At 35.2% G+C, this 15,628-nt stretch overlaps 1 protein-coding gene across 1 annotated transcript; it reads right to left on the bottom strand.

Moving 5' to 3' along the window:
- Positions 1-1,291: 1,291 nt before the first annotated feature.
- Positions 1,292-14,896, bottom strand: LOC136821728 (acyl-coenzyme A synthetase ACSM3, mitochondrial-like). The gene is made up of 12 exons (XM_067077941.1): positions 14,671-14,896; positions 14,157-14,257; positions 13,281-13,393; positions 12,793-12,911; positions 10,166-10,279; positions 8,636-8,757; positions 5,853-6,103; positions 5,030-5,220; positions 4,400-4,501; positions 3,375-3,426; positions 2,689-2,984; positions 1,292-2,402 (listed from the first exon to the last, which is right to left on the bottom strand). Exons 1-12 carry the CDS (start codon positions 14,875-14,877, stop codon positions 2,322-2,324), a joined length of 1,749 nt encoding a protein of 582 aa, XP_066934042.1. The 5' UTR covers positions 14,878-14,896; the 3' UTR covers positions 1,292-2,321.
- Positions 14,897-15,628: the final 732 nt, after the last annotated feature.

Below are 15,628 nucleotides of genomic sequence, written 5' to 3' on the forward strand. Positions count from 1 at the left end.
CATTACATCGTGAAAATCATGAATACCCAATTAAGAAAAACGTTAGTTCTAACCAATATTTGAAATTGCTAATTCAGTAAAATTTTAATTCTTTTGAATCAAATATATTGAACGAAAGAAAAAATTTCAGACCAGGAACAAAGTTTATCTTACTCTAACACAGTGTGAAAGTGACCTTTTTGATCAATGTTTTTTAAATTGATTAAAAAGATGTGTCAAATGTTTAAAAGGTTAAATGGACATACTGTGTGGCCTTGTATGTGTTCTGTTAGTGTGTGTAGACGTGATACTAAATTATTACATTTTTGTTATATAAAGGATGAGTAAGTTTTGAATGATGCTATGCTGTTCGTAGGTACTTGTTTCCGAAATTTTTAGGCTTAAAGGTTTTGTTTTTTAAATAAGGGTATGATACCGTTTGTATCAATTATGTATTAATCAATTTTAATTCACAAGCTTTTCACATTGGATTGACACGTATGTGGAGCAAGATAGGCCAGAAAGAGGAAAAGAAAAAACATTTTTGTGCTTATAGCAGCATAATATAACAATGGCCAACAATGGGCAGACACTGTCATGATATGAAATTTGTGTCTGATATGAAACGGGAACACTTATAGAAAAATAAAACCTTTAATCCTAGAGTACTTAATTTCTTGACATAAGGGAATAAAAAAGGTTTTGTCAATTCTTATAATCTGAGACTGACATTGTTTAGATTATGTTCTGAGTTATTGCCAAGTCCCTTCTCATGAAATTGCTCTTATAAAAAATCGTGTAACAGTATTACTTTCAAGCTACATGATATGCGATGACATCATTATTTTTCATACAAACATTATATTGTGTTTGTACCAAACTTTGATATGCCTACTGATAATAATGATATATTAATGATATAATCTTAAACGATGCTACCGTCCGTGTAATATATTATTATGATATTATCATATAACATAGTTTATATTATAAAACGTAATATGTTGCGCGGCGGAAAATAGAATCTGTGTTTACGACATTGAGCCCCTCCGACTATTTTTCGCACGCGCGGACAAAATTTCCGCCCGACTGCTAACTTGTGTGTTTCAGGTTATTCTTTATTATTCGAACCTTTGACTATACTCCCGAAACAATCCCACAATGCATCGCTTTTTTAGAAAAATCAAAAACTCCGATAAGATCTATTCGAATGAATTCTCATTCCCGTCAAGGATGATCCTTCGTAAAATGCTTTTTATTATTCGAATTTCTCATTAATTCGAACAAATAAGATTCCCTGTTCAAGTTCGAATTAGCGAGAGTCAACTGTATAATCTACTAGCTTTTGATGTAGACTCTAAAAATCGAAATCAATAATACAATCGTAGTTATAAAGGAGGAACCTTATTTAAAATTGTGGATCGCATAACACCCTTGTCACATTGAGAAATTGTTTAGCAAGTTGTAAAACTATGAGCATTTCTTCTTCTTTTGCTAAAAACATTTTTTGGGGTTCAACCAGGAAATTTACGTCAAAATCAGTAATCAACAAGTGATACTTATGATAGACCTACCTGGTTATCAAAACTAATCAATGAACATTGAAACAATAAAACACATAAGACATAACTAGTCAAAATAAAAAAATATAATGAAAGCATATCTATTGGGAGAAACTATCAACACTATTGAAAAAGACTTAGGGTAGCTCGAAAAAACAACAGTTGGGTACCCCTTGCCTCTCTGCAATCCCATATTATCGGACGCTAGGGGGAGGCACTGCACTTCTGGTTTTCTATAATGGACATGTTCATCTGAGAAGAAGCGTAGTACTCTAGAGATTCTAGAGATTCTAATATGAAAACTAATCTAAAAATGTATATACTCTAAATTTAGTAGTGATAGTTGTAAAAGCTATGCGATATGTAAAAAATGATTTAGAAACTTTTCAATATGAAATATACGCAAATATATAAAAAACTGAAAAAAAAAAGTCAAAAAGAACCAATTTTTATCAAAAATATCAAAATTTTGATTTTATAAAAATACAAATTTACATACCCTTTAATTTTTCTATTCCCAACCGAACTGGAAGCAAAAATTTGATCCCAAATAATACCTCCCTTATTATGAGTATTACACGAAATTCATCCACCGAAAATTCATGCGAAATCTTTGAGAATATCGGAGATCTTTTCGGGAAAATCGGAGAAACCACCGAACAGTTCCCACCACGCACTTACTCGTTTGTTAGTCGTACTCCTCGAATCCACCACCCCTTCTCAATCACGAGTTTACTCATACCTCTAAACCAACCAGATAATCTGTAAATTTATTTTTCATTAACTCCATTCTTTGGCACGTAACTCAACACGTCTAATTTTTCCACTGATCGTTTTTGGTAAACTGTCAACAAACTCGATCTGAAATTTCAAAAATGGAAACAAATATTTGAAAATGGTTGCTAACATTAGGATTCGTGATTAGAAGATTTACATGTGAATGCTAGGGAGATAATTTCCCTATGGAAGGAATAGCTTTAAAAACACGTCATCATTACTTGCCTTACACAGGCCCAGTATCTACGGCTATTTTCAAAATTCAGTGGGTCTGTTGTCATTGTCTTTTTTTATCTGAGATTTTCAAACCGACCGCTGCGATGGAGTGTTGAAATGTTGAACAACATCGAAACACCAACAAAAAACTTACCTTTCTTGGATATTTGTAAGGAGCTGTTGATTTTTTAACATGATCTTGAAGCTCAACAGTCAACGTTTCAGCATCAATCTCGTCCAAAGGTTTCGTTGGGATAACAAAGGCTTTAACTACTTCTCCTCTCACATCACAAGGGCTACTAACTACTGCTGACTCAGCAACTTCAGGGTGTTCAATCAGAACGCTTTCAACTTCAAATGGACCAATCCGATAACCCGATGATATAATGACGTCATCAGCTCGACCAACGAACCATAAATAACCGTCTTCATCCATGTAGCCTCGATCACCTAAAACAAAGAAATTCTTATTAGATTGTCCTTTCCTCCCTTTTCTCCTGATGGTACTACTGGTATGCCAAGCAACCTAATTTTTACAGAAATTCAAAATTTTGCTTTGCGAAAGATGAAAGTTCTATAAACTACAGAATCTGAGAAATCTTTAGAGAGATTTTTCTACCTTGTCTTTCTGCTTCCTTCGATAAAAGAGAAGGCATAGGATCGACGGAAGGTTGGTAGATTCAAAATTCCGCTTTATAAATATAAATAAATAAATTTAAGTTTTTAAATTGGTTTCGAAAGCACCAGCACATTGACTTTAGACAGTGGACTTTCTTTTAAATTTCGTAGAGAATATGGGAACGCACAGCCGATCATCTCCATAAGACCTGTGGAACATACCCGTCAAATAGAAGTTTCCGCAAAAAGCAGCAGATGTTCTTTCAGGATCATCCTACAGTAAAAAAAGGGCGTGAAATATGATGGTATCGGGAAGATTAAGTAACTGAAGTGTAATACACATCATTGAATTTAAAGCCCAAAGTACATGTAAAGATTAATATTGTGCGGGAAATTTTAAAGCCGCTGTAAGCAAAACCGCGACGAAAAACAGCTACCCCAAAATTCACGTCTGCTTATTTGTTTCTTTCAAATGAGGATCATAAACTATTACACAACCTACCCCGAAGGAACTACAATGTTGACCATAATACTTGACGACACAAAAGGGATTTCCCTGCAAGTAGTTTTTAAGTGCCTTTAATTAGGGTTGGAAAGCAGAGTGTTAACTCTGAATTTTAACTTGAGACTTAAAACTTGGTGCTTAGGATCCAAAAGCCATTATTGCCCTCCCAAATCGAAATATCCGATAAAATAATGTAGAAAGCGTGAAAATGTCATTCTCGCCCGAACTTTAAATTCTACAAAACGCTAAAATACCCAGAAATGTTAACATATTCTGACCACCATTGTAGAGAAACAGACTTTCATTTTTCAATGGTAAAAAAAACGGGCAGAATTTGAACTTTACTTCCTCCCGAAGAGAATGTTTACTAGCCTCTTCCAGACTTGAAGTTTAATGCACCACAACCCCAGAAAAGAGCATTATTTCTGCTAAAAATTATTTCTAACAATTGAAAAATCTTTCTTCATTTTCCTACCCTGGGAAGAAACTTTCGCGTTTTTCGCAAATTCCGGGCAAACTCCGCGAAATATTCTGAAAACCTAATTTGCGAAAGATTATTCTCGCAAAAAAAATAATTTACCTAAAAACTGCCTTTTTTCATGAAATTCTCTTTAAAGCAATTCAAACAGTAATTTTGGCACACATTTTAGATTGATCTAAATTTGCGAAATGCTAAAAAATTCGCGAATATACCCATTCAGGAAACTTTCTTTCTCTTAAAGTATACTCGAGTCAAACTTACCACGTATTTTGAGAACAGACCAACAGGTGGTTTAGGGGAGCAATTAACAGCTACATTCCCTTCCTCACCTGGTTTCATTTTGTTTCCCTTGTTGTCAATGATCTGGAAGAATAAATGACTTTCATAAGCAAGGAGTGGCTTCTTACCCCATTAAGTGCAACTACAACGTAACTTCAAATTTTCAAATATATTTTGATTTCAAATGCATACTCCAACTAGTAACAGTACTGCATGGGTTGCAGTGCTCCTAGGTCCAAACCTGCTCGTACAGGATTGAAAATGTGATGCTAGTGGCACTTAATGGGTTAACCACCTCAAAATAGCAGTTGGACTCAATGTTAAATCAGTATTCAAAGCGTAAAGGTTTCTACCACGTTCATAATCTACCTCGTTCCCTGCGTATTATCAGCTTTTTGATGCTTATTGATACCTTCCACAAGAAACACGAATAAAGCTTGGGATACACGGGGATGAGGTTGGTTTATGGTAGCAATTTTTTATGGAAAACCCTATCACACTTTCGCTAGAGTAATTTCATTTCCAAGTGGTATACTTAAAAAACTTACTTTTTAAGCACGAAATTTGACAACTTGATTTGAAAACGATTTAACAGACTTGTAAAAATTGAACCTGTATATCATATCCTGGGGTCGGTTTTCCCATTGATCCTGCCTTCATATCCAAACAGCGAAACATCCCACATGATAACGTCATTTCAGTTTGTCCGTAGCCCTCCCGGATAGATATTCCGGTCGTCCGGTACCAATAGTCGATGATTTCCGGGTTCAGAGGTTCACCGGCTGATACACAGTGACGTAGAGCTAAAAAGTGAAAATATTGAATGATTCTCTATCACTGACTCTTTTTGAAAAGCATTGATGATATTTTTAAGTTGTGTTTTCAACGACGAGAATAAAAATATCAACTTTGAACTTAATCCAAGATCTTGGATGGTCGTCATGGTTACTTTTCTCTGTGTTGATTGCACGCTGAATAGAATCTTGATTGGTCGGCACAGGTCAATAAATGATTTTGGCCTGTGCTTTTCACGGTATGTTAATACTTCAGCAACAAGGACCATTAGCGACCGGTGTACGGTTTTTTTTTACACAATATCCAAAATAAACCAAGCTGAAACCCAATTGCTTCTCTACGTTGGATCGCAAACTATTTTCAGTATTGGACTAAGCTCGACTAGATAAATTGACGTTACTTCATCTTGTATTTGATACAAGAGTACATTTATGCCTGTCTGTTCAAAGAGGGGAGGTTACCTTATCGACGAAGATCTTGTCGGACAGTAATTTCGTCGGCCAAAAGTTTTCGTCAGTAAAAGATTTTGTCACTAGACGATTATTTCGTCACTTCTGTCCGACGAAATATCCACCAATAAGGTAACTTATAAGGGTCCAAAGTTATAAATACATGTCAGCAGATAACCTTCGCAAAGTACCTTTAAATTTATAGGAAGACACGTCTTCATTTGCAAACATGCGATAAGCAGTAGGTGGTAAACAAGTGACCGATATTGAGTATTTCTCAAGAACTCTTAACGTCTCTTTAGCATCGAATCGCGGTGCATTATAAACGAAAACGCAAGAGCCCTGCCACCACGGGGCGTAAACTGAAGAGTAGGCGGATTTCGCCCATCCAGTATCTGAAAGGTTCCACATTGTATCGTTCTCTGTCAAGTCCAACCAATACCTGTGTCAAGAATATTTGAAAGAAATTATAATTGATGATATGAAATAACCAGGGAAAGTTGCCTATTTCCTTATCATGGAAAACTTCGTCGGGGAAAGTTTTCGTCGGGGAAAAATATTCGTCACTTGGCCAAAAGTTCATCACTTTTCCCCGACGAAGTTTTCCCCGATAAGGTATGCCTTTTCAGGATTTGGATTTTGTACGGATCTTAAATAAACCTAATTTAATTTAATGAAGCTTGAATGTTGAAATGTATTCAAAAAGTAAGTAAAAGTTTTCATAATCTTACTCTTTAAGGTTGTGGAAAACACATTTTTTATAAGAATTATTTTTATAAGAATTACAAGGCTCAAATTTGAATCACACTGAGCCTGTGTACATTTTAGAGCCCTTTCACGAAATGTAATTCCATCTAGTAATTAACTAGACGGTTCCCGTCGTCGCAAACGCCGGTTAACGGTTTTGCTTGCACATCAAAAGCCTTTAAAATACTATAATATGGGTTAATTCCTGACATCGTTTTGGCTTAAAATGCCGAATACAATAATAAAAATTATACTTTCTACATTAGTCAAAATTTTGTGTCTGTAAGCCTCGATGATATGTCTTTTTAAGATAACGGAAGTTTGTGTTCAATGAAATGCCATAGTGACCCTGTTAAAATTATCGAGGGTACCCGTCGTTGCAGACGCCCAAAGGTGTCTGAGGTGGTGAGAGGGTTGCTTCTAGGAAAGAAAAAGCCTTAGTTGTGAAGGAGAGGCTCGCGCTTTGCGATTGAGCACTGAAGGTTTTCCCGTTTGTTGGCTTCACATGCGGACAGCTTAAGACCGGCGCATATGCAATGCAACCAACATTGAAACCTTTTTAAATAATGTTAGACGAAGTTTAATCATCAAACAACAATGTTGGATTTTATTGCGAGTGTTGATATAAAATAATTCGAAATCGTGCAACAAAAATGCCACACCTTTTTATTTGAAACTTTGTGACGTCGCAGTACTTTTTCATGAAATTGACGTCAGAAATTTTTCCTTTACAAATAGCAGTGTAGAGTCTTCTCTAATCCGAGTTTTCTACGCTTGTCAAACTTAGCGCGAGACTTTTTGTATCGAAGGTGGATAGGTTTTCCAGCCGCGGCGTTCAAATTTTAGAAACCTTAACATATGTTACTGGGCTAGCGTTACAGACATTTTTCATAAACTCATTTAGTATAGTAAGATGTGCTAAAAAGAAAGCAGTGTTGAAGTTAGAATATTGTTTATTTTTTTACTTCATCAAAAACAGAGTTGGTCCGGCCAACGGATTAGAATAGGTGGATTAAGAACTCATAGAAAACACTCCTCGTTAGGTTATCAAACTTTTTTACGAGTTTGCTAGCAATTAAAACTTGATAAGTTGTAAAAAAGTTGTAAAAAATCATTACTTTCAACATTTTCATTGGTCATTACGTATCACGTGGTACATTTTAAATAAGAAAATGCACTTTTTTAGCCCTTTCTATCCAATGCAGAAATTAGCCAAATAATTTGAAATTTATTTTCCTAATTCTAAATACAGTCTTCTTTCACCAGTATGCAACCCATTCGTGACCCATCGATAGTTTCTTAGTTATAGACCATACGTTAATTTTCACTTATCTGAAGATTGCCATTGACAAAAGATTAAAAATTTACATTAAAACTGGTCTAGCGTTTGTTGATGCTAAAACTTAAGTGCAGGATTTAAAATATTTTCAAAATCATCAAAATTGATCGAATCATAGGACAAATTCGTTTTCGAAACTGTATAAATTGGAAAATTGTTCTTATAAAAACAATGAAAAAATTAAACGAGGAGTGCGCAGAGTCATTTACAGATTTTTCTTGTAACAATGAGAAGACAATGGATCTCTCTTGGGAGCAACGAGAGAAGTTAATCCACCTATTCTAATCCGTTGGTCCGGCCCGTAGAACGACAAAAGTTAATTTGTTTCACCTAAAAAAAATGGTTTTGAAGAATGGAAACGTTCCAGTATGACGATGTGAAGCACAGTGCGCCAACACATATTAACGCTCCCACATAAAATATTTATACATGGTCCAACCATTGACAAGCCCGAAGGGCTAGACTTCTGGATTAGAAATGAAGCCACTTATTTCCCTACCAGAACGCCAACGCGTGGTTTTTACACAAACGTCGGATTGAAACTAAAATCTATCGCTAGATTTAAAAAATGCAGTACTCAAAAACAAAGAACCGCTAGATATAATCCGTCGTCATGATTACGGCGCGTTCTAGGCGCGAAGCAACTTATTTCCCATCTAAATATCACGTGACCCGTATTTTTTTCAAACAAAATTTCTAAATGCAGGCAACACTTAAGGCCTCACTTTTTCTTGTTTGAGAAATGTTGAAGATTCCTCTCTAGACCTTTCGAAGCTTCAAACTCAATGATACAACAGTTAGGAAAAGAAGAAAGAACACGAGAAAGCGTTAGATCGATTGGAATTCAAAAACATTATTGCCAAGGATTTTATTAATAAAAATTGTCACCTTCCTGTATCACGATGAGCGAAACCATAACTTGCATGGGTATGTTCAGTCATCTTTGGTAAACCTGTTGTTCCACTGGTGAAGAACCAAGACATTGGATCCTCACTTTTACATGGTAACGTCTGAAAGAAATGATAAATAAAAGAATTGAAGAAATGCAACCTTGCAATCGTTTCTGATATTACATTTCTTTCGTAAAAGTTGATTGGTTGCAAGTGACCTGGTGGCGGGTAGGAAAGATCAGTAAAGTTACAGAATTTGTGACCCTTTTGAATTGGTGGGTGTGGTAATTGGAGTTAAGTCCCTTTTGCATTAGGGTAGCGAATTTGTTCTGATTTAAGATATGCACCACTGCAGCGAACTCACAAATTCTGTAACTTTACTGTTACAGTAACTAAGACTGTTGGTAAAATGCGCGTGCGATCTACTAAATTGGTCCCTATATTGCCAAGCATTTTTGAAAATTCAGTGTTTTTTTTTAATCCTCACATTGCTCCTTTTGTGAAATTAGCGCTTTTAGAAGAAGTCATTGCAATGCTAATCTTTCGCTAACTGTTAACCCACTTTCCTTTGAGATCTTTTGACGTTCTTGGGTTTCCTTGGACCTTTGGAGTATGGGCCACCCTTGGAATGAGAATTAGATCAGAAAATGCACCTTTCACAATCCTGGCGATTTACTAATTTGTTCCTGTCAGTTCTAGCACTTTTTTATGCCCGTATACCGGCCAAAATATTCAATCTAAATTAGATTTTTCTAGCAAAATTAACCTTTTTTGTTGTTTATGAGGAACAATAACTAATTATTATCTACACATTCGCGAGTTTTTGGGAGCTTTGCCCTCTGAACACCCGCAAGACCCCCAATTTCATCAATGTACAGCTTTGCTGAGCAAGTTCCCTTTCAGGCATGTTAGAAATTCAATCTAAGTTTACAAAAACGACCCCAGCTCAAAGTACTTATAAGAATCCCTGCCTGTGTATGTACAGTACGCATCATTCGCAGTTAAAAGCAAGGTTTAAAGGGCTACTTAGACTACACAATATATTGACGAACAATATTTGACAATATGGTTTCCGGACCGTAATGTACAGAGTAAACAACAGTTACTTTATTATAAGAAGGAATTTTCTTTCTGTAAACAATCCCCCCTTATTGTTGGAATATTGCAAATCGAGCTGACAATATATTGCGGACACCTTATCAATATATTGCTGACACTCAGCAATATATCTTCAATATATTGCCAATATATTACCTGGCAATATATTGTTTACCTGGCAATATATTGTGTAGTGTATGCAGCCCTTAAGTGTGAAACTATTCACAACGTATTTTTAGAGATAAAGTTTGATTTACGACCTAATCGATTCAACCCCAACCTTGAAAATCTTCACAAATCGAATTATCTATGATGTGAGTTTCGGTAATTTCATGTAAAAGATTTCGTGCCTTTTAACCCGTAACTTTGCGGATATCCCGCGAAAGAATCTAGCCATAGATCCCTTAACTTTGCTAATAATAAACAATACCTTGAATTCTGGTGATGCATTTCTCATTAACGAGTGCATCGGCAACCAACCATCTCGTTCAGCTCCTCCGACACTTATCTTCCTTTTCAAATTCGGAACATCAACATCTGGAATCTGAAAAATAGTCATAAATGGGTCCAATACTGAAATCTACTTGAGATCGAACGTTTTTTCCTAGATTAACTTTCATCAAATAAGAACATCACTAGAACGTTGATATAAAATCGAAAAAACTCTCCATCAGGCTATATTGATTGATTGATTGATTTCTTTCATTCTTTGCATTGGTTTCGACTGCTGGAAGTAAGCCAAAAAATATTTGATTCCTTGATAGATCCCAAACATTATCATAGTTCGCACCCCCTCCCCCCTTTATAAAGGGGGGGGGTAGCGATGTTCAGAAAATCTCAGAAAGGGGGGGGTAAGAGAATTTTTTCTAGAAAGGGGGAAGTTTTTAGAAAGGGGGGGGGGTTCATCTAGAAAGGGGGGGGGGTAAGATGTCAGTGGTAAGATGTATGTTTTTTTTTGTGTTTTCCCAAATTAGAAGTTTTATTTTTAATTTACAATGCAACGTCTTCTTTATTAATTGTTTAGTATGTTTGAAACATTCGATTCAAAATGATTCTATTTTTTTCGCAATGCAGTGTGTTCTATTTTCTTTTGTAGGATTTTAAAATTTTGAGGGGGTAGCATCAAATTTTAAAAGGGGGAAGAACCTACGGTAGGGGGGGTAGCTCTAGGGTAGGGGGGGTAGTGACCCCTGTTAATATTGCTACGCGGAAACTCCATGGAATGTGGAAACCTAAGAAAAAAGATCAATTGTGTTTACACAACACTTTCTTCCTTTTATAATGAAAAGTAAATAACATTCATGATTGATCACGAAACATAAAGGCCTCTACACTAGTCAGTTATAGATTGTTTTCTTCCTTTGTCGTTCACCCCTGTCTCAGTAGTAAAATTTCGGTACATCACGAAAGACTTCTTTGAACGTTTTAGGGAGTAGAAATCTCGTGGCAATCATTGAAAAGTGGAGTGAAAATCGAATTATCAATATTTTAGTTTTCAGTAAATTTCTTAGGCCCCTTCTGAGAGATTTTTCAAGTTACAAGTCTCCTGTTTTTCCGTTGGGAAAATATGTGGATGGAAGTTTTTAACATCCCACATCTTAACAGGTCTGAATTTCTAAGCCACTCTCCTTTCCTCCTTCTATTCTGTAACGCGGAAAACATATTTCTAGACATTTCTAGACTATTCTGTTATGCAGAAACCTTTTTTCTGAACATAATCTAAACATATTCTGTTATTCAAAAACGATTTTTTGAACATTTTCTAGCCTTTTCAGATCATGTCTAGACTATTTTTCTTACATCGAAACCATCCCTTTTGGCTTTTTCTATGCTATCCTGTAGAAACCGTTATTGTGCGTTATTCCAGGTACATCTATGATGCGTAAGCCATTATTACAAGTATCTATGCTATTCTGTTACGCAGTAACCACTATTCCAGGTTATTCTGTTATGCGAAACCACTATTCCAGGTTATTCTGTTATGCGGAAACCATCATTTCATATTATTGTTGTGCGGAAACCACTATTCCAGGTTATTCTGTTATGCGGAAACCACTATTCCAGGGTATTCTTTTATAGAGAAACCACCATTCCAGGTTATTCTGTTATGCGGAAACCATCATTTCATATTATTGTTATGCGGAAACCATTATTCCAGGGTATTCTTTTATAGAGAAACCACCATTCCAGGTTATTCTGTTATGCGGAAACCATCATTTCATATTATTGTTATGCGGAAACCACTATTCCAGGTTATTCTGTTATAGGGAAACCACCATTCCAGATTATTCTGTTATGCGGAAACCATGATTCCAGATTATTCTGTTATGCGGAAACCATTTCAGGGTATTCTGTTATGCGGAAACCACTATTCCAGGCAATTTTGTAATGCGGAAACCATTATTCAACGTATATATGTTATTCTGTAATGCGGAAACCTTCATTCTGAGTATATCTATGCTATTATGCAATGCGGAAACTCTCATCTTACGTGTTCCTATGCTATTCTGTAATGCGGAAACCTTCATTCTAAGTGTTCGAATTAGAAGGAGTGGTCAATTGACAAAAAGAACCATTCAAACTAGTGAAAGAGAGAGAGAGAATAAAATCATTCGAATTAGAGAAAGAGTGAGATCGGTATAGAGAATCATTCGAATTAGAGAGAGCGATCAATAAAGAAAATCATTCGAATTAGAGAGAGAGAGAGAGAGTGATCGTTATTGTGATCTCAGGTTGGAAAATCTTAGCACTGAAAAAGTTAGAGAAAAGCCGTTTTAACCAATATTTCCTTTAACAGGAGGAAAACATGAAACAAAAGTGGCGATTGTGAAAAGAGCTTAAACCAACAATGTTTAAAGAGACTGAGAGAGAAAAAAGAAAAAGTATTAGACGATCATGTTTATTTAACGCATCAATAGCTCTATTTATTTGATTTGATCCCGCTATGAATATTATAGTTGGTTTCCACATTCCAAGACGTTTCCGCATAGCGATATTAACAACCCCCTTCCGAACTATGATTATTATTCAAATATTTGTCAAAATTTAAAAATTCACCTGATCAACGAGAGATGCTATTTCAGGAGTTGTTATAATACATGTTGCTCTTGAAGCGTTCAGGCGTCCAAACAAATCTTTTGCTGTCAATGATGTAGTCCCTGGACACAAGATGGCACCTAGATATGAATGATAATAACTAGTTGTTATTGACGTTAGATCAAAGTTAAATCGACGTTGTTATGCAGGCGGGTGAAAACATTCGGTGGTTGAATCTTTTATAGTAGTCTAGACAAGTAGGCACAAAATTTGTTAAGGAGAGTAGATTTTTATGACACTATTATTATCCATTTAAGATATAAAGATGATTACTGTCTCATAAAAATCTGCTCACCTTTTCTTTGCGCCACTCTTGTCTATGCTACTCTTTTAGAGTTAAACCTCTCTTAGGTGAACATAAGCATTGGTATTGGAGAACAACCAACCTTCGAGTTTGAGGGAAGCATTAAAAAATAAGGAGGCACAAATTACTTTTTTCATTACCATACCGATTTTCAAACATGCAATATTAACCAGCCACCATTCAGGAATTCGTGGAAGCACAACAATAACACATTCTCCTTTTTGAATACCGAGGTCCCCATATAATATATTGCTCACTCTATAAAAAATAACAGAACTTTTCATAAATCTATCACAAACATGTTGTGCCTAGTTATCGAAGTATATATATGTCAATTCATTTATTAAGGCATCTTTAATTGTAATTGTGCGTTATTCTTTTCATTCAGGATCTAGTCAAATTAGAACCTTACCGTCTCCGTCGCAGAAAAACACAAATACATAAACTCAGTGATATCTTCCGAAGGAATGAATGTTGGATTCAACCTCCTCCCAAAAAATTATAAAGGGAGCCTAGGCCAAATAATTCTTTGGGGTATTAAACAATTATGATAGAGAATCTAGAGGCTGTTTATCTTCATCTCTTCTTTTTGAAACTGAATATAATAAGAGGATGTTGAAAATTTCCAGCCTAGTTCTTTGATTTCCTTTTACTTTGCTTACTATTTGTACCGTCTTTAAAACACTGACCTTTATATACCCTTGACCAAGCTATATCCGCCATTTTTAATTAGAATTTTTCGAAAAGAGGTACTCTAATGGTAGCACTACTGAATGTTGGTCAATTTCTAAATTAATTCAATGAAATTTTCAATCTAAAAATTTTTCACCAACATTAAGTAGTGTTACCACTAGGGTATTAGGGTATCACTTTCACAAAGCTCTGATCAAAGGTTTTGCTTGGCTTGGAAGGAGAAACAGTGTCCAAGATACATAAAGGTCAGTGCTTTTGTAGCATTTCTCATAGCAGAACAAAAAAGTTTTTGCCGACAAGGTTGATAGATGTACTAAATTTTACTCACTTATTTGACTGAGCAAGAAGCTCGGAGAAGGAATATTGTAACTCATTGCCTGCATCATCCACCCACCAAAAAGCTGGATGATTTGCATCTCTTTTACCAAGCTGAAAAGAAAATGTTAATTGTTTTACTTTTAAAATAATGTCTAAAAGGTGACAGCCCACTGCAGTTTCTCAGTTTTGAGGTATTCTTTGCAGCAATGCCAGTCTATATAACAACATAAGGCTTCGAAGGCCAAAATACTAAGAACAAGTTAAGAACATTTTAAGGCTTTGCAGACACTAGAACATGGAAATAAAATAATCTATACTAATACTCAAATACTCAAAAATGTCAAATGTCAAGGAACATTTTTAGGCTTAAAACTCAAAAAGTTACAAACATCCCAATGCGTAAAGTTATAAAACCTTTAGGGATCTCCACTACAGAAATACAAACAAACATTCTGAGATTCTAGTTCAAAAAGGTTAATAGAACAATAAAAGAAACAAAAGGAATAAGAAAATAATAGAAACACCTGTTCCTTTCGTTTCCATTCTTCCAAGACTTGTTCAGCAAAATTAAAATCATTGGGAACTTCACATGTATAATTCTTTACAGCTTCGTCATAATTATTAAAACCAGCAGCTGAACTCAGTGTTGAGGTATTTAAACGGGTGGTCTTGTAATGAAAAACATACTTCTTGATTTTATTACCAACATGTCTCTGTATGAACCTCTGCATGTTAAACTATTTTTTATCTCATCTTCAGATATAAAAACAGTTAAAACAGTATCATACCAAAGTAAAAAATTGTGATGGCTACAGTAAAACATAGGTTTTTCTTTACTATTTATTTAGGCAAAAGTCATAAATGTTTTGTCATGAAGGTTGATATACTCAAGCAACTTCCATTGAAATGATCTGCCGCATCTGTGCTATTGTTTTAGAAATTAAAAAAATGTGCGGTTTCAAGGATGATTAAGCTGACAGCCAAAACTTAAACTATAGCTGAAAAAAATTTCACCCTACAAAGCTTCTCTTTATTTGTTTCAAGCTGTGATCCTAAAGCGCAAACTATTTCTCATCTTCAATTCTCTCAAGAAAGTGGGAATTTGATGCAAGAGTTAAAAATTGTCAACAAAGCAGAAAAAGTGCCACAAAATAACGATGAAAAAAAAAAGAATTTTTATTAATGATCATAACTATTTTCATTTTGAAGAATTGGTGTGAAAGAGTGGAGCATTTTTTACTGTTCCATTAGCATACTAAGTTTAAAAGCTCTTGTCCAGATTGTGTCAATTGAATGCAATCGAATTACGACTAGTTTGATTGATTCAATTGCATTTGCTTGCTTTAATCGCTCTTGTTTCGTTTGGTAATAATTGTGTCAATTGAACACAATTGAATAATTGCCATTCGATTGTCAAACGCAATCGAATCGTAATTGAATATTACCCAGGATTTGCCGTTTGATTGATTCGATTACGTTTGA

The sequence above is a fragment of the Clytia hemisphaerica genome, unplaced genomic scaffold, assembly GCF_902728285.1.
Source record: "Clytia hemisphaerica strain Z4C2 unplaced genomic scaffold, Clytia hemisphaerica genome assembly, whole genome shotgun sequence".
In the NCBI taxonomy this organism is placed as follows: domain Eukaryota; kingdom Metazoa; phylum Cnidaria; class Hydrozoa; order Leptothecata; family Clytiidae; genus Clytia; species Clytia hemisphaerica.

Excerpts from the sequence above, each read along its gene's own strand:
- LOC136821728 (XM_067077941.1), bottom strand. The coding sequence starts at position 14,877 with ATGCAGAGGTTCATACAGAGACATGTTGGTAATAAAATCAAGAAGTAT. Across the intron at positions 14,258-14,670 it reads AATGGAAACGAAAGGAACAG|CTTGGTAAAAGAGATGCAAA; the intron begins GTGTTTCTATTA and ends TTTTCTTTTCAG. Across the intron at positions 2,403-2,688 it reads CTTACAAATATCCAAGAAAG|ATCGAGTTTGTTGACAGTTT; the intron begins GTAAGTTTTTTG and ends TTGAAATTTCAG.